Source organism: Podarcis cretensis (assembly GCF_951804945.1).
Source record: "Podarcis cretensis genome assembly, chromosome: 14".
Classification (NCBI taxonomy): Eukaryota; Metazoa; Chordata; class Lepidosauria; order Squamata; family Lacertidae; genus Podarcis; species Podarcis cretensis.
In genome coordinates, this window is record NC_137183.1 from 54,830,403 (window position 1) to 54,852,778 (window position 22,376).

Consider the following 22,376-nt stretch of genomic DNA (forward strand, 5'->3'; position numbering starts at 1 on the left):
GGTACCTCGAGGGAGTTGGGCAGGTTTAGCCTGGAAAAGAGGAGATGTGAGAGCCATCTTCAAATATCTCAAGGGCTATCACATGGAAGATGGAGCAAGCTTGTTTTCTCCTGCTCTGGAGTGCAGGACTCGAACGCATGGCTTCAAGTTACAAGAGAGGAGATTTCAGCTCAATATCACGAAGAACATTTTGACAGTAAGAGCTGCTCCACAGTGGAACGGTCTCCCCCAGGAAGTTGTGGCCTCTCCTTGCTTGGAGGTTCTTAAGCAGAGCTTGGCTGGCCATCTGTCCTGGATGCTTGAGCTGAGATTCCTGCCTTGCAGGGGTTGGACTAGATGACCCCGGGGGGTCCCTTCCAACTCCACCATTCTATGATTCTGGGATATATCCTGAAGCACAAAAGCCCTCTTGCTGAGGAGGCTCAGTAGCAGGTACTTTCTCGGCTGGCTTAAATAAGAAACTAGGAAAAAAGGCTTCCTGGTTCTCCCTGCCCCCCTTCACAAAGTTACTCACATAGATGTTCGGTATTTTATGTCATCCTTCTCGGCCAGCTGCTCACAGGTGAGGTTCATATGCTCCTTCCAGAGGCCCTGGCATTTCCTGCAGGTTTCCTGGAGAGTGAGATCACCACATTAAGCAGCAGGAAGACACCAGTGATACCAGACAAATAAGCAGCGCTGCAGGCATTTTGCAGGCAAGACAGATATACAAAACACAAAAGGAACACCTGGGGAGGGGGAATGGCACTGGGTACAGAGGCCGGCAGCATGAAACGGATCGAAAACACTGATAAACACACCAGTCTTCCCCTGGGTACTAGGGTGACACTAGACTCAATGCCATAGGGGCCTCTCTAGGGAAATAATTGCACAAAGAGGGTGCCACCACCGAGAAGGCTCAATCCTTGGTCACGACCCACGTTCCTTCCAAAGGTAGGGGCACCAGCAAGGACATATGAAGACAGAATCGGTTCACAGGGCAGCCCTTTAGATGCTGGGCATCAGCCACAATTGGAGAAAGCATGAAGGCGCTCAATCTTCATTTAAGCTCCACCCATGTATTTCTCCGCCACCCCGTGCCTTGGAAAGGTTTTGCCTGTACAGCAGGGACGGAAAACCTCCAGCCCATAAGGTGAATTTGGCCATCCAGGCAGTTTCCCCAAATCTACAGCCAGGCCCCCCTTTCTCGTGCATCCGATTCCTGCAGAAAGCATGGCTGAGCTCCCCAACAGCAGCTGGTGGTGCTTAGTCCCTGCCTGCCTTGCCCCCACGGCAGGTCAGGTAGGGGAAGAGAAAGATCTGGCCTGCTGAGCCAAAAAAGCTCCCGCCCCCCATCCCTGGTGTGTGTCTGTGGACTGGGGTGGGGGATCCTGCCACACACAGCCAGCCCAGTGGGCCCCTCCTTTGCCACCTGTGGGCTCCTCCTGCAGAATTAAGTCCGCCCACCCAGAGGTTTGCATCGGTTTGGTGGGCGATGGGAAAGGGCTGCTTGCTGTTCCAGAGCGGGGGGGGGGGCAGGCGGGGGGGCAGCCTTAATGAGCAAACCCACATGGAAACGAGAGGCTGGTTTCCCAGCCAACGCGCTAACTTGAACCACCAGGCCTCCCCAGGCAGCTGCAGGAGAGAGACAATGGCCGGACTCAGCACCACAAGACAGTATCGGGATTTGTGACGGAGGGCCCTGCGAGAGCCATGCTGTGGGGTTTCGGGGGCTGCCGGCACTTGCTGCTCTAGGACTCAATGCCCCAGAGCCTGGGTGGCTGAGCTCAGCGTGGTGCTGAAGAACTTGCCCGCAAAACCTTGTGGAGACGGACAGCAGTAGTGCAAGGGGTAGTGTGGTGCAGCGGTTAGAGGGTTGGGCCTGGACCTGAGCAGCCAGGGTTCAAATCTCCACTCAGCCATGAAGCCAGGCTAGTCGTTCTTTCCCTCAAAGGGTTGTTGTGAGGATGGGGAGGGGAGAACCCTGAGCTCTTTGCAGGAAAGAGTAGGATAGCAATGAAACATGTGATGAGCCCCAGGTGGGGGACTCTTTATCAGTCAGCACCACTGAGCTGTGAGGGGCTTCAAAACATGGGAACAGCTGTAGGGCATCAAGCACAGCATGCCCTAATTTTTTGTAACTTTTGAAAACATCATGCTTTCCCTCACGAGGAAAGCCAACATCAATTTTTGGAGGAGGAGGAGGAGGAGGAGGAGGAGGAGGAGGAGGAGGAGGAGGAAGAAGAAGAAGAAGAAGAAGAAGAAGAAGAAGAAGAAGAAGAAGAAGAAGAAGAACAACAACAACAACAACAACAACAACAACAACAACAACAACAACAACTCCACACAGATAAGGACTTGGTAGGGTTGCAGGGCAGATGAAATTGCTTTGGGAACCCCATGTTTGACCTGTGTCTGGAAGGGGATAACTTGGATTGTGTGTGCAGTTTTATGAAACTGAACATGATTCTGTTCTGAGATTTTTACAGGAAGCACACAACGTCTTCTTCTTCTCATTCCTCTGTTCAGCTTCCAGCCCATCCCCGTAAACGGACTTCTTCCTGGCATGCTGGATATCTAATATGGCTTCCACAGCTATGGTGCAGAAGCAGAATGCCAGCTAAGCCTTCCTTTAAAAATGCATTTTGAGCCCCTCACTGTCGGAGGAAGGGAGAGGGAGCCCTCACACATCATTCTCCCTAATTTTCCAATTTTCTCTAAAGGCGGAGGGGAGCTATTTGCATTCAAAGTTCCTTGCAAAAATGCAAAGCTGCCTCCTCCTTTTTAATAAAGTGCAGCTGTTCCAAGCAGGAGCTCATCCAGCAGCAGACAGTGCCGCCCAGTGGTTGGAAGCAGCGCCCGCCAGGCGCAGCAGCAAGGCTGCCACAGCCATTGAGGTGCTCAGACTCTAAAGAGGAGGAGACCTGCTGTCAACAGCTGCTGAGCCAAGGAACATGGCAGCCAGGCCTCCTTAGCACTGCTAAGTGCTTTGGGAAACTGTAGCTAGTTGATAGGAATCAGGAAGCGGCCTGGCTTCTTCCACCTCCTGGTAATCCACGGGGATTATGCAAAACGCAGCTCAGAGCAAGCCAAGGATACTGGGAGATTATTGCAAATCTCACAGCATTTGGAAGAGAGACAAGAGCTTTTATTGGGCCAGCTAGTCACTTAAAACACAGTGAGATCTCAAGGTAGGTAGGTAGGTATTCGGCCTGCAAAGGAAAATGTCACCTGGGCCGAGAAGAAAGGAGGCTGAAACAGCAGTGCTAGAGTGACAGAATCACACATGGCTGTCAGCCTTGCTCTCTGAAAAGTGAAGCTGCTGGCAAGATTTGCGTTGCTTCAAGTCCTGTATCTCTGCTCTCCTTGCACAAGAATAAGGCAAGGCTTTCTGGAACTGTCACAAACCCTGAAAAGGGAAGGCAGGCGAAGCACATGGAAAGAAATCTCTATGGAACCTACTCATTTCCGTATGGGGGGTGGGACTGTGCTACTGCTTATGCAAATCTGTCTTTGAAAGGCAAGCTGCTGAACAGATAAGGGAGTACTAGAAATATCAGGGAAAGAAAACCAGGTATAATCCAGTCCCAGAACTCAGGGCCCCCACGGGCACTGCAACCCTAATCCCACTCACCTGGCAGGAAACCCCACGGAACTCAACTTCTGAGCAGACATGGTCAGGATTAGGCTGAAGTAAGTTAACACAAAAGGAATATCTCACCAAGCTAGTAAGAGTTCCTAGAGCTGATCTTGTTGGGGGCCCTTGCAAGCGGTGACTGCAGCGACTGCCATCCCATAACGGTTGGCTTTTGCTTAGCCACTGGCAATCCCCACCCCAAACACACCTTGTTGTTGCCGCCACCTTTCTACCCAAACTGGCTCATGAAGGGCAAGGCAGGCAGCACTCCTGGAAGGCTTTCCCCACCTGGCAGTCTGCTCTGGAGGTCGGCTTTGATAATATTTCAGTAATTTTGGGTGAGCTGCTCGCTTTATTAGTAGCTGGCCTCCTCCTCCTTGTTTTAAATGTACAGGTATTTTCCACTACAGCTGCCTTTAAAAGGTTTACTGCCAAATATTTGAAAAACTGCATTTGAGTTTCGCTCCCGGGGCACCCAGGAGATCTCTTTGGCATCTCCCTGGGTTGGCAATTCTTAGAATTATAGAATTGAAGTTGGGAGGGACCCTGAGGATCCTCTAATCCAGCCTTTCTCAACCTGTGGGTCCCCAGTTGTTGTTGAACTACAACTCCCATCACCCCTAGCTAGCAAGGCCAGAGCTGGAGATGATGGGAGTTGTAGTCCAACAACATCTGGGGACCCACAGGTTGAGAACCGCTGCGCCTAGTCGAACCCCCTGCAAGGCAGGAATATGCAGCTGTCCCATACAGAGATCGAACCTGCAACCTTGGCGTCATCAGCACCAGGCTCTCACCAGGTGACCCATCCAGGCTGACCATTGTTCCTGCCACCAGGCCTACGCTGGCACAAGCCCTTGTGAGAATAGTGCCCTCCCTGGCACTGGTGAGCACACCAAACACCTGTGATCTTCAAGCAGTTTATGCCAGTAACATGCAACACAACAGACAAGTTTCAATTATCATCTCTTGGCTCAGTGGAGATGCAGACGAGCCTTTTGGCTGCACAAACAAAGGCACATTTTGCAAGGTTTTTGCATAAACTACGGTTCCCTGCTTTATCCAAACCAGGAAACCATGGTTAACAGCTTTGGAATAAAGCCAGGCTGCCAATTCAACCGGTGCGATAGGATCACAATTGCTGGGCCATATTCTGGACAAGCTACAAGTTTCCAAGCAGGCTCAGAGAGCAGCATACAATGCAGTAACCTAACCTGGATGTCACCCAGATACAGAGAACTATGACAATATTATTTTAGTCAACAAGCCACAAAAGGTCGCAGCTTGCTTGGTTTTGCTCGGTATATACCCGGGGCTCGGTTTGTGACTCTTCAGGCACTTCAGGTTATTTGGTTAGACTTATATAGCCGAGATAAATATAGCTGTGACCTCACACTGCTAAATTAGCATACACAGGGCAGGAAGCCCGAGTTGCGATTCCAGTCACTTGATACTGGGAGCACACGGATGCTGCTGCGACTATCGCCAGAGGACATCTCAAGCTTGCAGCAGCTCAGAGCCTCCCTCAGCCAAAGTAAATAACGTTAATCAGACACAAATGTTGGCTCATGCAAAGTCTCCGAAGTCTAGACCTCCTGCAGCTATGCCAACTGCGCAAGGCTAAGAGCCACAGCAGAGAGTTCTGGGAAACTGGCACCCAGCAGATGCTGGGGACTTGCAGGGAAGGAAGCAGTGTCCCTCTTGCATAAACTCCCAGATAGATTTCAGGAAATCCAACAGGGTCTGATGGGAAGTGTGGTCCAAAACATGCAGAGAAAACCAAGTTGGGGAAGGCTGATCTACTCCATGTGGAAGGTCTCCTCTCTATCTGCCCCTACTATGTTTCATACTGCAGCACATGTGACTAAGTGAATCTCCTCAGAACTGAACCAGCAGAGATAAAGTGGTCTCTTCCACTGACCAGAAGGCCAAGGGGCCACGACACACACACACACACAACCATCACAGCACTGGAGTCCACATCCTGGCTCCATCCATCAGCCAGTGCAAGAAAAAGCTGCTCCAATGCTTGCCTTCCTCTTCCCTCCCCATTCCTTTTTCCTTCTCCGCTGTGCCTGTTTGACTGTGAGCCGGCAGCCATGAGCTGGCTTGTCTTTTAATACAGTTGTACCTTGGAAGTCTTGATGGCAGAAAGTGAGGAGGAATTAAAGAACCTTTTATTGAGGGTGAAAGAAGAGAGTGCAAAATATGGTCTGAAGCTCAACATCAAAAAAACGAAGATCATGGCTACCGGTCCCATCACCTCCTGGCAAATAGAAGGGGAAGAAATGGAGGCAGTGAGAGATTTTACTTTCTTGGGTTCCATGATCACTGTAGATGGTGACAGCAGCCACGAAATTAAAAGACGCCTGCTTCTTGGGAGAAGGGCAATGACAGGCCTAGACAGCATCTTGAGAAGTAGAGACATCACCTTGCCAACAAAGGTCCGTATAGTTAAAGCTATGGTTTTCCCAGTAGTGATGTATGGAAGTGAGAGCTGGACCATAAAGAAGGCTGATCGCCGAAGAATTGATGCTTTTGAATTATGGTGCTGGAGGAGACTCTTGAGAGTCCCATGGACTGCAAGAAGATCAAACCTCTCCATTCTGAAGGAAATCAGCCCTGAGTGCTCACTGGAAGGACAGATTGTGAAGCTGAGGCTCCAGTACTTTGGCCACCTCATGAGAAGAGAAGACTCCCTGGAGAAGACCCTGATGTTGGGAAAGATGGAGGGCACAAGGAGAAGGGGGCGACAGAGGACGAGATGGTTGGATAGTGTTTTCGAGGTTACCAGCATGAGTCTGACCAAGCTGCGGGGGGCAGTGGAGGACAGGAGTGCCTGGCGTTCTCTGGTCCATGGGGTCACGAAGAGTCGGACACGACTAAACGACTAAACAACAACAAACAACAAACCTTGGAAGTCAAACAGAATCCGATCCAGAAGTCTGTTCAACTTCCAAAATGTTCAGAAACAAAAGTGCAGCTTCTGATGGGCTGCATGAAGTCCCGTCGGACGTTCGGGTTCCAAAGAATGTTTGCAAATCGGAACGCTCACTTCCGGGTTTGCGGCGTTCGGGAGCCAAAACGTCCAAGAACCAAGGCGTTCAGGATCCAAGGTACAACTTGGAGAAATGTAAAGTATTGCACTTGGGCAAAAAAAATGAGAGGCACAATTACAAGATGGGTGACACCTGGCTTGAGAGCAGTACATGTGAAAAGGATCTAGGAGTCTTGGTTGAGCACAAACTTGACATGAGACAACAGTGTGACGCGGCAGCTAAAAAAGCCAATGCAATTCTGGGCTGCATCAATAGGAGTATTGCATCTAGATCAAGGGAAGTAATAGTGCCACTGTATTCTGCTCTGGTCAGACCTCACCTGGAGTACTGTGTCCAGTTCTGGGCACCACAGTTCAAGAAGGACACGGACAAACTGGAACGTGTCCAGAGGAGGGCAACCAAAATGGTCAAAGGCCTGGAAACGATGCCTTATGAGGAACGGCTAAGGGAGCTGGGCATGTTTAGCCTGGAGAAGAGGAGGTTAAGGGGTGATATGATAGCCATGTTCAAATATATAAAAGGATGTCACATAGAGGAGGGAGAAAGGTTGTTTTCTGCTGCTCCAGAGAAGCGGACACGGAGCAATGGTTCCAAACTACAAGAAAGAAGATTCCACCTAAACATTAGGAAGAACTTCCTGACAGTAAGAGCTGTTTGACAGTGGAATTTGCTGCCCAGGAGTGTGGTGGAGTCTCCTTCTTTGGAGGTCTTTAAGCAGAGGCTTGACAACCATATGTCAGGAGTGCTCTGATGGTGTTTCCTGCTTGGCAGGGGGTTGGACTCGATGGCACTTGTGGTCTCTTCCAACTCTATGATTCTATTATTCTATGATTCTATGAACTGTATATGAAAAGTGCTTGGAAAATGTTGTGTGCGTTTTAAGTGTTTAAGCCTCAGGAGAGGCTGGCAAGGATACAGTGGTTCACAAACCATTTTTAATTTTGAGATGGGCAGGAGGATCCACAAAGTCACAAGCTCATGCAGTGCTTGACACTCCCATTGTTCCAGGCGCATTTCGCGACAGGGAATTTCATTAGCACAAGCAGTTTCTGAGCTCTGGGCGCAGTGCTGCACCTAAGATTTCATACCCAAACTTCAGAGTGGAAGGAGGACCGTTTTCTGCCTCCCCACTCTCTAAAGACTGGAGAAGAGACCCTCTTCAGAATGTTAGGGGGGCAGGCAGGGGGAGGGCTAGACCATGTGAAAAATGAACACAATATTTTAGCTGCAGTTCATTCATTTTCAGCTTTGTATTCTTGTGATAAAAAAGTGCACAGAGACATTCCAATGTTGCTCCCATAACCCACGATTAAGGTGCCATTTAGCTCCTAGCTTTCATATCTCAGTTTCTAACACTGAGCTCATGGCGGGGACCCGAGGCAACAGCGGGCATCATCTCATCCAGCACTCAAGGGCCTTCTGTGGAGAGAGAGAGCACAGCAAGGCTCAAGGGCTGGGCTGCAAAGCAGGAAGCTTCCCACTGCAAATGTCACTCTCGCCACAAACTCACCAGATGACCAGCTATGAACTCTTCAGCCCCCCCCCGACCTCCGACAGGAAACATGCGGGTGGAGGAAGCAAGACAGCAGCCTCAACCTTTCCAGCATGCTCTGTGAAAACTACCACCTAGAACAGCAGTTGAAACTTACCCCCTGGGGTCATCTAGTCTCCCCCCCCCCCCGCGCAATGCAGGAATCTCAACTGAGACATCCATGACAGGTGGCCATCCAAAGTCCGCTTCAGAACCTCCAAGGCAGGAGTTTTTTGTTCTTCTAGGGTGCATGCCCTGCTACCCTTCATTTCCCCAACTTTGTTGCCACCCCAGAAGCCCACTTCTACACTTCACCATATAAGGGGATCTTTCCAGGGACCAGAAAGCTGGTATGACTGGCAGACAAAGACCTATGAACCCGTATTTGCTTTTGCTCCCCACCCCCCTTTCACGGGGCGGAGGGAAAGATCGCACATACACACCATTGTTCAAACGCTGCAATAAAAGTTCCATGTTTATCCGCAGCTCACTTTTATGGCCCTGTTGTGGGAAAGCAGGTTGTGCAAGGAGGCCTCTGCCTCCTGCCCCATACGTGGCTTGAACTTTCGGTTTCCACAGCTGACTGGTGCAACAGAAGAAGTTGCCTCCTGACAATCAACCCCTCTGCGGATACTGCTCACAAGTGACCTGGGCAGCAGACTCTGCCCTCAGAGTCAGATTTAAAGGCAGGGGGCTCGGTGGGGCCCCTTAACCATCCACTCAACCACCAAGAGAACAGAAGAGTTGGTCTTGATTTGTACACCTGGCAAATCAACCTGGCAGTGCTGCAGTAGGCAAATCAACCTGGCAGTAAACTGCTATCATCCACAAAAGAAATGACAACACCAGAGCTTAGTCAACAAACTGTGGGTGCAGCAAGATTGAATCTGTGCCTACAAACTTGCTGTCCGATATGAGAGAGGGAAGTCGTGCATGGAAATCATATATCAGCATTGTGAAATGGGCTACAGAGGCAATGAAATATGAAGCACTCAAAAGATGAACCATCAGAACGTGGCTGGTCCAAAGATGCCACCTAGTCAGATGGGTGGGGTGCAAACAATAAATTGATTATTATTATTATTATGCCTCTCACTTAGGATCCTATTTGGTTTATGTCCAACCCTGCTCTGAGTCTCGCAGCCCCCGGCCTCCCTTTCTGCGTGGACTGAAAGGGGAAAGGACGGTTCAGATTCCCCAGCAAAAAGCCAGGCTTGCTTCACTGCAGTGGGGGGTTTTCTACCACTGCTGTGCCCCTAAAGGGCAGTAGATAGTCTGCCAAAGACTTGCTGAAGTCTAAGCTGAAGGAACATTTCAGCTGAGCTGCCAAATCTTATCTTTCCACGCTTGTCCTTGGTTTGGCTCAAGGCTAAGACAGGAAGAGTGGGGAAATTTCACGGAACTAGACGAAATCTTATTCTCTTGTTTGCTTCCGCAATTGACCCTGAGCCTTGGAGATGGTGTAGATGAAGTCTAAATAAATCTACTATCTGCTATACTGTTTCGTGAAGCATGCTGTCTGCCACGGTGATGGGGACTGAGTACCTTGTTTATGTGCTTAGATTTATAATCGCCTCTGTCCCACTGCAAGGGGTTGCGTAAGTTGACCCTCAAGGTCCCTTCCACCTCTACAGTTCTGTGAATCCTGAGTGATGTTTGAAATGCAAAATCCTGCATCTTGTGTCCATTCTTTCAGCCATGCTGAAGAGATCAGGAGGCAACAAAATGTGAGAAACAAGTCTCAGCTTTGGAGCCAGAGAGCGCTTGATCCTGGCCCTCTCCATTGACCCTCAACCCTTTGCTCCACCTGCCCAGAGGATGTGGTTCTGGTTGCTCTGCTGTGCTGGGGCAGAGGGGAAGGAGAAGACAGAGGAGGTGGCCAGAAAGCACCAAATCAGGCTATACTTCAAGCCCCATGAATCAGCTGACAGAGAACAGAAGATGCGAATCGAATCATTTATGGATGGCTCTGAAGCTGCCTCCACAGGCCGTTCTGGCAGAATCATGAGCTGGGTGCAGCCTGTTGGATCCCCGGCGTCAGGTTGGTCAGGGCACCACAGCATGAAGGTGAACCATGGGCGGTTCAGTTGCCCACGGAGCCAATTAATAAAGAGGAGGGCAGTGACAGCAAAATCCTGAAGTGCCCCAGGACTAAAAATCGATGTTCACTTTCTCAGAATGAGAACAATAAGCAGCCTCCGGTATAAAATGAGTTAGTCTTCAAGGTGCCACAAGACGACTTTTTACCTAGCACACGGCCGGAAACTAATCTATAGCTTTCATAATATAAAAATTTCCCGGTTTTCTCTGTGCTCCTGATTCTACCTACCAAGAAACCTGTGTGTTTCACCTAAGAAAGAAGACATATCTGGCTAACAGCTGGATTTTACATTTTAAAACTGGGAGATCAGCCATGGTGAGTTATTCATCCCAGCAGTCCTGGTGCAACCGGAAACCCGCCCAGCACCCAGGGGGGCCTCATTTGCCCCCACCCACATTCCTTCCTGGTTCAGACCCCAAGGCTTCACCTGCCCAACTCCCCTTGAACACAGTTTTATTTGCAAGATCAATCAATATGAAGTGACAGGTTGAGAACGGTATGCAGTTAACATCTGTAAATATATAACCAGTATCTATAATTGGTACACACACACCCATCTAAAATCCATCCTTCAGTTTTCAATCTGTGTATGCAGCTTTTTCCAAGCTTGGTAAAGGTAAAGGACCCCTGGATGGCTATGTCCACTCAAAGGAAACTATGGGGTGTGGCGCTCATCTCGCTTTTCAGGCCGTTTTCAGGTCACTTTTGTTTGTCCACAGAAAGTTTGTCCACAGAAAGTTTTCCAAGTTTGATATACAAGCCCACTGTAGTAAGATAAAACGATCATCTCAAGGGTCCTCTAGGGGCGACACCTCTTTGATATCACCAAACAATATTATAAATTCATAACCAATGATTTCTGCTTTTTCTGACAATACTCATTCTCTGTATATCCTGATTTTGAGGGCACCACCACAATATGTGAAAAGCGTACAGTGGTGCCTCGGGTTAAGTATTTAATTCGTTCCGGAGGTCCATTCTTAACCTGAAACTGTTCTTAACCTGAAGCTACTTTAGCTAATGGGGCCTCCTGCTGCTCCCGCGCCACCGGAGCACGATTTCTGTTCTCATCCTGAAGCAAAGTTCTTAACGTGAAGCACTATTTCTGGGTTAGCGGAGTCTGCAACCTGAAGCATATGTAACCTGAGGCGTATGTAACCCGAGGTACCACTGTATTTGAAACTTGCCCCCCACCCCAAGCTTACAATCTTATTCCAGGCTCCTGGTGGTCAGAGATTCCTGGTGAGAGAACAGGCCCTGGGGGATTTTAGCAGGCAGCCAGAACCAATAGCCAGAGACATGGTCTCACTTTAACACCACTGCTTTTTTCCCCCAGTATTGATTTTATTTTGCCTCCGTTTGTGGTTTTCCTGTTGTTTCAAGCCAGCTGATTTTAATGATTTCATCTACATTTCCAATGCTTTCTTATATCCTTGCTCCAAATTGGACTGTGACCTGCTTTGGCAGCTTGTCTCATTGCTGAAAAGCAGGCAGTGCATTTGCTAAATAAGTAGACAGCAGCTGGTCACTTCCAAGCAGATGGAGAGGCCTGGCTGCCTTGCCTCTGCTTCCAGCACAACCACACTGGCTGCCCATGGACTAGGAAGCAAGGTTCTTTGCATTCATCTACAAGGCCCTGAAAAACTTGGGTCTAGGGTACCTTAGGAACCAACTAGACCCTTACAATCCCCAGGTCAGTCGCCGAAATCATCTGTAAGAGCATCCCTGGTTTTGACTCCTGAACTGGTGAGGCTCATTCGACACAGCTGAGTGTCTCTGGCCCACTCCAGATGCAATGCTCTTCCAGCAGAGATCCAGCAGGAGTCTTCTATATGAACTTTTAAATGTTTGCTGAAAACTCTTCTCTGCTGCCAGGCTTATGCAGACAATTAAGGAATGTAATAGTTAAAACTGCATTGATTTTTTTAAAAAATGAAACTGCGGTATGCAAGTATTTTACAGCTAAAAATACCCACCCTCCTTGAAGCAGCCAGATTCAGATGGCCAATGACACTCCCTCCCTCCTTAGCATCTGGGCCTTCTCAGTGGTGGCACCTGGTTTGTGGAATGCGCCATCCTCTGCAGGGTGGGTGGCACAAACTCTGTTTGCCTTTTGGCACCAACTGAAAACACATCTCTGCACCTGAGCGTTTGTGGGAGTTAAATAGGATAAGCGTATTAACACAGCTTTTAATTTTTGAATGGTATGGTTGCCTTAATTACGTTACTGTCTGTTCCCATTCCTTTCATGAATATGCTTTAAGCGTTTTCTGTTTTTAGGATTTTCATATCTAACTTGCTGTGTGATTGTGAATCAATGAAGTGTGGAAAGGAAATGTAATAATGATAATAATTATTTGCAATAACAACTTATGCAGTGTTTTTCAAGAGCCCAAAGTGCTTTACAGCAAGTTGACGCTCAGCTGAAACCGGAGAGCTGACACTTCTTCAGGTTTCAGGGTCAGAAAAGTCAAGATTAAAGACCGAACAAAACAGGAGATGGGCTGAGTAAGCAACGCAGCAATTTGCCCAATTTACAAGCCAACAGCACTAGATAAGCTGAATTCCAACAATTCCAATCAAGTTTCAGCCAAAGCTTCCATGGAGAGAAAATTAACGGCTTGTTTATTTAACCCAGCCCCAAAGCAACTCACCCCAACATGCAATTTCCTATGAATCCACAAGATACAACCTGAATTGGGGGGGGGGGCTGTCACCCCCTACAGTCAAAGACAGACATTTTTCCACTCCTTTACACAGAAGAGCAGCATTCCACTTTGAACAATCCCACCCTCCTGCAGCAGAAGCACTGAGCACCAAACCTAGTTACGTTACACATTAAAGTAATTTTGATTTTTAACCAAAGCTATTGTCCCACAAGCTGCCGTGTGTTGTTGTGGTCAAAGGCATTTTGAAGACTTGCAGGGCCACGGGTTCCCATAAGAGCTATTTAGAGAGATGGGGGTCACTGGCCTGTGCGTAAACCTGGCCCATCACCCAAAACCAGCAGCGCTGCCCCACCACAAATGGGCAGAAAACCACCAAGATCATTCCCATCGCGTGACGCATGGCGAGGGCTCCATGGGCTCTTCATGCTTCTGTCCAGCCCTTTGCCGCTTGGTTGGCAGCCAGCCAACGGGGCACCAGCACCATCAGGATTTCTGGTACACCTGAAAGTGATCAGGGAGGCCCAGGGCTGCCCAAGCAAGGCAAAGGCGGAAGCCTGGTTCACCAGGGCCATGCCAACCCCTGCCCTAAGAGGCAAAGCTCCTTGCGGGCGGTTCTGCTGCACTTCCTGCTGCAGGCAAATGGTTCAGTGAGCCATTGCAGGCATGCAGGAGAGGGAATTTCGCAGCTGAGGGGCTGCCACAGAGAATCCCCCCTCCTCACAGAGCTGCTCCAGGAGGATGCTATGTGGCCAAAGGTGCCAAGAAGTCACGGAGAAGGGACAGGTTCACACCTCTCCCCATCTCTCTCCTGGCAAATGCCATCAGCCAAGGCAGTCTCGGTGCCATGAATGAACCTGGAATACCACGGGTCCTGGTGAGACACTGAAACAAGGTCTTGCAGCTGGGATTGCAAGCCACTTTCCCCCAACCTTTCTGGGTGTTCAACACACATGCACACACACGAAAGAGAGAGAGAGATCTCCACACCTTGAGCTCACTCTGTCCTATGCATGGCCCCCACTTTCACTGGAAAGGAGAAGTCAAGGCAAAAGCCCTCCCTACAAGTAGGAACTACAGGACTTCCGCAAACTCCTTCGTTTCCGTCCTCATTCTCACTTCCATTTCGGGATGCTTGTGGGGGGGGGGGAGACAACTTGCACCAAATCCAATGTGTTTTCTTTATATATATATATAAAAAGGGTGCAGGTCGTCTCATCTTTGCTAATATGAGGGCAAAACAGCAACCACTTTTGTACTGTTTCCCTTTCGGCAAGGCGCTCAGGAGGACAAGGCCATTGCAAGAGACCTGCTGGATCAGGCCCAAGAGCATGGTTCTGTTCCCACTGCAGCCAACCAGAAGTCCCATGGGGAAAGCCCAAATGCAGGACACGAGCCCAGAAGCCCCCCCCCGCCCCCCTCCAGCAACTGAGATTCACTGTGGGGGCAGAACACAGCCATCCTGGGTGGTAGTGATCAATCGCCCTCTCCTCTATCATTGGTCCAACTCTCTTTTACAGCACCCAAGATGGTGCCCATCACTGCCTTGTGAGAGGGGGTCCTGTAGTTTAATTGCACTGCTGAAGAAATACTTCATTTTCTCTGACAGGACACTTCCAACATTCAGCTTCATTCGAGGCCCACAAATTCTAGAGTTATGAGAGGGGGAGAAAAGCTTTTCTCTGTCTCTTTTCTCCACGCAGCGCATAATTTTATGGTGTCGCCATTGAGCTGCCCACTCTAGCCCACGAGGCCTTGTGCCACGTCCGCCACTCCCATGTGGGATTCCTTGCTTAAAAATGGTGCTACTTGGGACTCCTTCCAGTCCTCCGTTACAGAGGCTGGAGGTGGCAATTTCAGGTTATCTTTGTGGGGCGTGTCAGGATGAGAGCATGACTGAGCTAAACATCAGTGAACTTCACGGCTGAGAAAGGATCTGGGGCCTCCCTCAAGAACAAAAATTTCTGCTGCATGACAGGGAATTTTACAAATGATTTTAGGATTGCTGTTCATCTCAAGAGCCTGCAGCGTGTTTTGCAAGAGTCAACACCCACAATGAAGCTTGAACCGTCAGTCCTTATTTTGAGAGCCCCTTACCTAACGGCACAAAGCCCATCCCATATGCTTCTGAGGTGGTGGTGGGGTTTGTACGTGGCAGAGCCCGGCCAGGATTGCAGCAACTCACAATGCAGAGGCGGCCAAGGAGAGGGCATAGCCAGGAGCCAGCAACAGGCTCCTGCAGCAGCTTGCTCTGGCCTAGGGGAATGCCTGGCCCACATGGAGCTGCTGACTTGCCCCACAGGACAAACTCCCCACCCCTTTCAAACATGGCTGGCCATGCAGGATCCGCTCAGCAGCGGAGCGCATGCTTTGAGTGCAAAAACGTCTCTGTTGCAGTCCCAGCATCTCCAGACAGGGCTGCGAAGGGCCCCTCTCCAAAATCCTGGAGCACAGCTGCCAGTCGGTGTTCTGAGCTAAAAGGACCAATGGTCTGGCCTGGTGTATGGCAGCTTCCAGGTTCCTATTGGGGGTGGGTGCAAGGAGAGAGGAAGTGAAGACCCAGCCAGCCAGGGCATCCCACTGCCTGTCTTCTGCAGTGGAAGAGCCCCTCCACGTGCTTTTCTTGGAGACTCAATTCTCCTCAGAGGACCATTACAAAAACAATGGAGGAAACACACCGCTGCTCATAAAAATACAAGAATCGCCCATTGTGCATTGTGCTGAGAGGTTATTCTAAGAGTGGCCTTGAGCATGCTACCAGCTGCGTTGCCTGAAATACATGGCCAGGTGTTGTTGTTTTTTTAAATTCTTTTTATTAATTTTCACATTAGATCACCAAAAAGAAAAACAAATCAACGGTTACAACAGTTGTAAAAAACCCCAACACACACAAAAAAGAAAACTAAATAAATATTAATACATAACGTATAAACAATGTCGATTTCCATTACGCTTCTTTGTCTTCTCATTTATATCTTTATATCTTTAAGTATTTTAATCATTCTTCTACACACCTATTGACTTCCATCCCTCCCGGTTTCAGGCTTCTTAGTATGAATAGTTTGTTTCTCCTGCAGTTGATAGTTATAATGATTTGCACATCGTAAGATCTATATCAGTCCTGCTATAGTTTTTAGGTTCTTGTAATTCCCTTCAATATAAATCATAAATTTATTCCAGTCATTAATAAACTTTGTATTCTTTTGGTTTCTAATTTTTTGTGTCATTTTTGCAAGTTCTACAAATTCGAATAACTTTGTTTGCCAATCACTAATTGGTGGGATACTTTGGCTTTTCCAATTTTGGGCAATTAATAATCTAGCGACAGCTGTAGCATACTGGAATAATGTCTTATCTTCTTTTTTAATTTCGTCCCCAATTATTCCCAGAAGAAAAGCCTCTGGTCTTTTGGGAAATGTATATTTAAATATTTTTTTTAAACTCATTGTAAATATATTCCTAGTATTTCTTCATTTCGTCGCATGTCCACCACATGTGGAAAAAATTACCTTCTTTAGTTTTACACTTCCAGCAAAACTTATTCCCTGTCTTGTACATTTTCCCTAGCTTTGCTGGGGTAATGTACCACCTGTACATCATCTTTTCTAAATTTTCCCTCAGTGTTACACATGCCGTGAATTTCATTCCGCTAGTCCATAAATTCAGCCACTTATCATACTCTATATTATATCCCAGATCCATTGCCCATCTTGTCATGACCTCCTTTATTTCCTCATCTTTGGTGTCCCATTCTAATAGTATATCATACATTTTAGATAATAATTTGGATTTACCCTCTATTATTTCTATCTGAAATTTGGATTTCTTCTCATTCATCCCTACTTTTTTATGTTCCGTCCATATTGTGTTTATTTGGTGGAATTGTAACCAGCTTGTTAATTTCTCTTTCAGCTCCTCATATGTTCTCATCCTCCATCCACTTTCTGATCTTATTAGTAGGTCCTCATAAGTAAACCTTTTCCCTTCCATATTGGTTTTTTTGATCACTGAAATATCGATTGGTGATAGCCACCAGGGTGTTTTCCATTCAAGGAGTTTTTTATTCTTCTCCCACACTTCATATAGAGGCCCCCTAATAATATGACTAGAAAACCCTCTATGTACTTTTTCTTTGTTTTGCCATAGGTAGGCATGCCAGCCGAACCTATTGTCGAACCCCTTGAGGTCCAATAAGTCAGTATTTTCCAAATTGATCCAATCTTTGATCCAGCAAAGGCAGGCTGCCTCAAAATATAATTTTAGGTTGGGTACCGAGAATCCCCCTCTTTCTTTCCGGTCTGTAAGTTTGAATCTAATTCTTGGCCTTTTTCCTTGCCATATGAATTTCGAAAGAGTTTTTTGCCAATCTGTAAACATTTTAGAGCCTCTGATCACGGGGATGTTTTGAAACAAAAACAGCATTCTTGGAAGTAAGTTCATTTTTATTGCCGCCATCCTTCCCATCCACGAGAGTTTCACTCTGCTCCAGGTGTCCAGGTCTTTCTTAATCTGCTTCCATGTCGTAAGGTAGTTGTCTTGAATCAAGTTTATATTTTTAGTAGTTAACCAAATTCCCAGATACTTTATTTCTTTTGCCACTTTAATTCCATACTGTAATTCTAGCTTTTCATTTTCATCCTTTTGCAAATTCTTCGTTAAAATTTTGGTCTTTAATTTATTCAATTTGAAACCAGATACCTTACCAAATTCTTCTAACATCTCCAAGGCCTTACCAACACTTTCTTGTGGGTTTTCCAGGGATAGCATCAAGTCGTCGGCATACGCTTTTAACTTATACTCCTTTGTTCCTATTTTGATCCCACGGATCTCTGATGTTACTCTTATTTTATTTGTGATTACCTCTAGTGCCATAATAAATAGAAGCGGGGATAGAGGGCAACCCTGTCTTGTTCCTTTTTCAATTTTAAATGAGTTTGTTAAGTTATTATTTATAATCAGTTTTGCAGATTGTTTCGAGTATACTGCTTTTATTCTGTTCATGAACTCGCCCTCTAGCCCCGCTTTTTCCATGCTCTTCAATAGGAACTGCCAAGAGACGTTATCAAATGCCTTTTCAGCATCGATAAAAATCAGCGCCGCGGGTATCTCATTCTTACATTCCAAGTACTCAATAATGTTTATAGCGTGCCTTACGTTATCTCTAAGTTGCCTATTTGGAAGAAATCCTGCCTGATCTTTATGTATTAAATTTATTAGACATTTCTTAAGTCTGCTTGCCAACACCTCTGCGAAGATTTTATAATAATTATTTAATAGTGATATCGGTCTATAGTTCTTAATATTCAGTTTGTCCATATCTGGTTTAGGGATCATCGTTATATAAGCCTCTTTCCAGGACTCTGGAATCTTTCCTCCTTTCAATATCTTATTCATGGTGTCACATAGCACTGGTGTTAATTGGTGTTCTAATACTTTATAGTATTTGGCTGATAATCCGTCCGGTCCTGGGGCTTTTCCTGGTTTCATCTTCTTTATTGCCTCCTGGATCTCTTCTATTTTTATGGGATTATTTAATTGGTATCTTTCTTCATCTGTTATGGTCTTCCCACTATAGTCTTCTAAATATTTTTCTATTTGGGCTATTCCTTTCTCTTCTTTTTTATACAGCTTCTCATAGAATTTGAGGAAATTCTCTTTTATTTCTTTTGGATCTTCAATCAAGTGCTCTTCTACTTTTATCTTATTTATTACACTTTGTTCTTGCCTTCTTCTCAATTGCCATGCTAATAATTTGCCCGTTTTGTTTGCTGATTCGAAATATTTTTGTTTCATTACTTTGATTTTCCATTCTATTTCTTGACTTGTTAACATTGAATATTGAGATTGTAACATTTTTGTTGTTTGCCTGTTTTGATCATCGTTGGGGTTTGTTATTACTTTTTCTCACACTCTCTTATCTGATTGAGAATTTCCTCCTTCTTTTGTTCTCTTACTTTCCTCCTGTAGCTGTTTTGCTGTATAAAAAACCCTCTTAAAACCGCTTTACTAGCGTCCCAGACTATGTCCAGACTTGTCCCAGTATTGAGATTCAGGGTAAAGTATTCTTTTAAGGTGGTTTTGGCTTTTTCCACAACCTCCTCGTTTTCTAATAGGTATTCATTTATTTTCCATCTGAAACCGCCCTGTGATTTACCTTTTATTTCCAATATAACCGAGTTATGGTCCGAGAGAGTTCTCGGTTGAATTTCGCAATTTGTAGTTCTTAATGCAAGCTCTCTAGAGACCCAGATTTGATCAATTCTACTCCAACTCTTATGCGGTTCTGAGAAGAAGGTGAATTGCTTCTCTATTGCATGTTTGTGTCTCCAAATGTCTATTAAATCTAAGTTTTCTTCCAAGTTCTTAAAGGATTTTGGCAGCTTCCCTTGTTTATTTTTCCCCTTTCCTAATTGTTTATCTAATTCCGGTTCCGGCACTCCATTAAAGTCTCCCATTAGGATCGTCTTATTAGATTCCAACTCCAATAGCATTTGTTCCAGTTTCTTAAAGAATTCTGGCTTGTTCGAATTTGGGGCGTATATGTTTATCACATTAAGCTTTTCACCTTGGAAGTTAATTTGTACTCCCAAGATCCTTCCTTCATTATCTCTACAGATCACTTTGGGGTCCCATTTTTCTTTCACATATATCGCCACCCCTCTTTTCTTTTCCGTTGTGCAATTTATAAACCCAACTCCCAACTTTTTATGTACCAGGATATGTTTATGTTTTTTACACACGTGTGTCTCCTGTAAACAGATTACATCTAATTTCTTTCTTTTCAACACATTTACAATTTTATTCCTTTTGGTTTTTTCATTCAGACCATTCACATTCCACGACAGAAATTTTAAGTTCATTATAATGACTACTTTTCGGTCTACAAATAATTAGTGTTTTAAATTCGAGTGGTTTTGTTTTCTCTGTTCTCCTCCTCCTCTTCTTCTACCTCTTCTGCTACTACCTCTTCTTCTTCTTCTTCTTCGTCTGCTTCCTCTCCTCTACCTCTCTCTTCTTGGTCCTTTCCTCTTTCTTTTTTCCTTCTTCTCTCCTCTGTATCCTCGTTTCTTCCTTCATATCTCTCTTCTATTCTTCCTAGCTCTTTCTCATATCTACGCAGAAATTTCTTCACTTCTTGCATCTCGGCGATCCTGAATCTTTTGTCTTTGTAAAAAAAGGAGATTCCTTCAGGGAACTCCCATCTATATTGTATATTGTTCTTTTTTAGGACATTTGCCAATTGTTTATAACCTTCCCTTTTGCGCAGGAGTCTGGTTGGTATCTCTTTAAAGATGATGATTGGTCTGCCGTCAATGACTAATTTTTTTTGATAGCTTCTTTTTAATATCAAATTTTTCATCTCTATCGAGTTAAAGATAACCAAGCAGTCTCCTGCAATTTTCCTTAATTTCACTTGTTTTGTCTTTATTTTAATTCTGAAAGCGTTTTCCATCGTATATGCAACCTCTTCTTCTTTCAATTCTAACCATTTCGCTAGCTCTTTGATCATTTTTTCCTTAATATTTTCATTTATCTCTTCACCTACTCCCCTAAATTTCAAATTTAATTGTTTTTGTTTCATATCGATCATCGCCAGATTGTCTAAGATTTGGTCCTGGTTTTTATTTAGTTCTCCTATCTCATCCCTTATCCTGTCTGTCTCCTTTCTTTGTTCTTTCATTTCTTTCTGTATTTTTTTATTTGTTTCCTCCATAGCCTTTGACCGACTTGCCAAGTCTTTGATTTTGCTTGACAGTTCTCCAACTGCACCCTCTATTCTCTTATCTATTAACTCATGCATCTCTCCTAGTTTTTTTTCCATATGTATTTCACTCTGTTTGAACTCCTCTTTTATTTTTAACCATAAGATGTCTAAGTCCTTTATCTCTTCTTGTTGGGATGTTTTCCTTTCCAATGGTGTTCCTCCTGCCTTTTTTCCTTCTTTCCCTGCCATTTTCTCTTTCACTGGTTTTAAATTAAATCTCCTACAATACTTAGTCTCTCCCCTAAAGGGCACACACTCTAAGCTCTATCTAATTAATTATCGAGCAATGAGTTCAAAAACACTCTCTTAGACACTCTCCCCTAGGGGGCGCACACTCTGAATTCTGTCTAATTAATTATCGAGCAGCGGATTCACGAACACTCCTTTAATCATTCAGAAGGAATGTATGAAAGTCAACTCTATACTTATAATAGATCAGGCTCGTCTTTAGACACTTTAAATTCCAATAAATTCATTTATATTGATAAATTAACTTAGATAGTTTCAATGTCCTATCGAACTTGCTATAAGGCTTTTATAATAAGAGAAATGGCCAGGTGTTAACAGACACCACTTTTCCAAAAAAGGAGAAAAGAGGGCAGAGAGCAAAGCACTTTCCGTCTGTACCTTGAAAGGGCAAGATGCACAATAACTCCGAGCCCTGCGCTGTCCCCATTTGCCCTTGACACTGGAAAAGGTGGCAGTTGTGTTTTGCACAATCCCAGGAGCAGGAGAGAGAAGCCTTGGCAGTTTCGAGTCTGGGATAAATACTTCTCAAATGAAAAGTAATATCCAGATACACTGATCATAATTAGGTATCCTCACATCAGCCATGTTTGCAAGCCGCTTTAAGGCACAGCATTTAAATCGTGGCTTCCTGTGCATGAGGGACGCGGGGTGGCGCTGTGGGTAAAACCTCAGTGCCTAGGACTTGCCGATCGCATGGTCGGCGGTTCGAATCCCCGCGGCGGGGTGAGCTCCTGTCATTCGGTCCCAGCTCCTGCCCACCTAGCAGTTCAAAAGCACCCTTAAGTGCAAGTAGATAAATAGGTACCGCTTTATAGTGGGAAGGTAAACGGCGTTCTGTGTGCTGCGCTGGCTCGCCAGATGCAGCTTGTCACGCTGGCCACGTGACCCGGAAGTGTCTGCGGACAGCGCTGGCTCCCGACCTATAGAATGAGATGAGCGCACAACCCTAGAGTCTAGCAAGACTGGCCCGAACGGGCAGGGGTACCTTTACCTTTTCCTGTGCATGAGAGAATGGCCCTTGCTTCACCCACACAGACCTCAACTCAGGCTGGGAGGAAACCCCTCAAAGCCCGAGAACAGGGTGCTAGGCTAGGTGGACCACTGGCCTAATCCAACCAGACTTTTCTTATCTTCTCATATTCTTACCAGCAGGCTGGTGGGATTTGTTGTAGACCATGGCTTACCGTTACATTGCAAACGTGGACATTTTTGCTTGCCTATGTATATATGTAATGTCTTTTACAGACATGAACACAGAATTATGAGAGAAGAGTCAACCTTGAAACAATTAGGATGGGATGGAAGCAATTAGGATTCATCAGGATGTTTTACTGGATGTGTTTTATAAAAATGGAAGGAATGGTAATGTCATTTTAAAACCTGATTGCAGCC

At 46.0% G+C, this 22,376-nt stretch overlaps 1 protein-coding gene across 1 annotated transcript in view; it reads right to left on the reverse strand.

Annotated features, from left to right (window-relative positions):
• RNF216 (ring finger protein 216) overlaps window positions 1-22,376 on the reverse strand; it is an 88,246-nt gene that overhangs the window by 17,577 nt on the left and 48,293 nt on the right. The window contains exon 14 of the mRNA XM_079953717.1: window positions 515-612. Coding sequence (XP_079809843.1) covers window positions 515-612 — 98 coding nt within the window. The remainder of the gene's footprint in view (window positions 1-514; window positions 613-22,376) is intronic.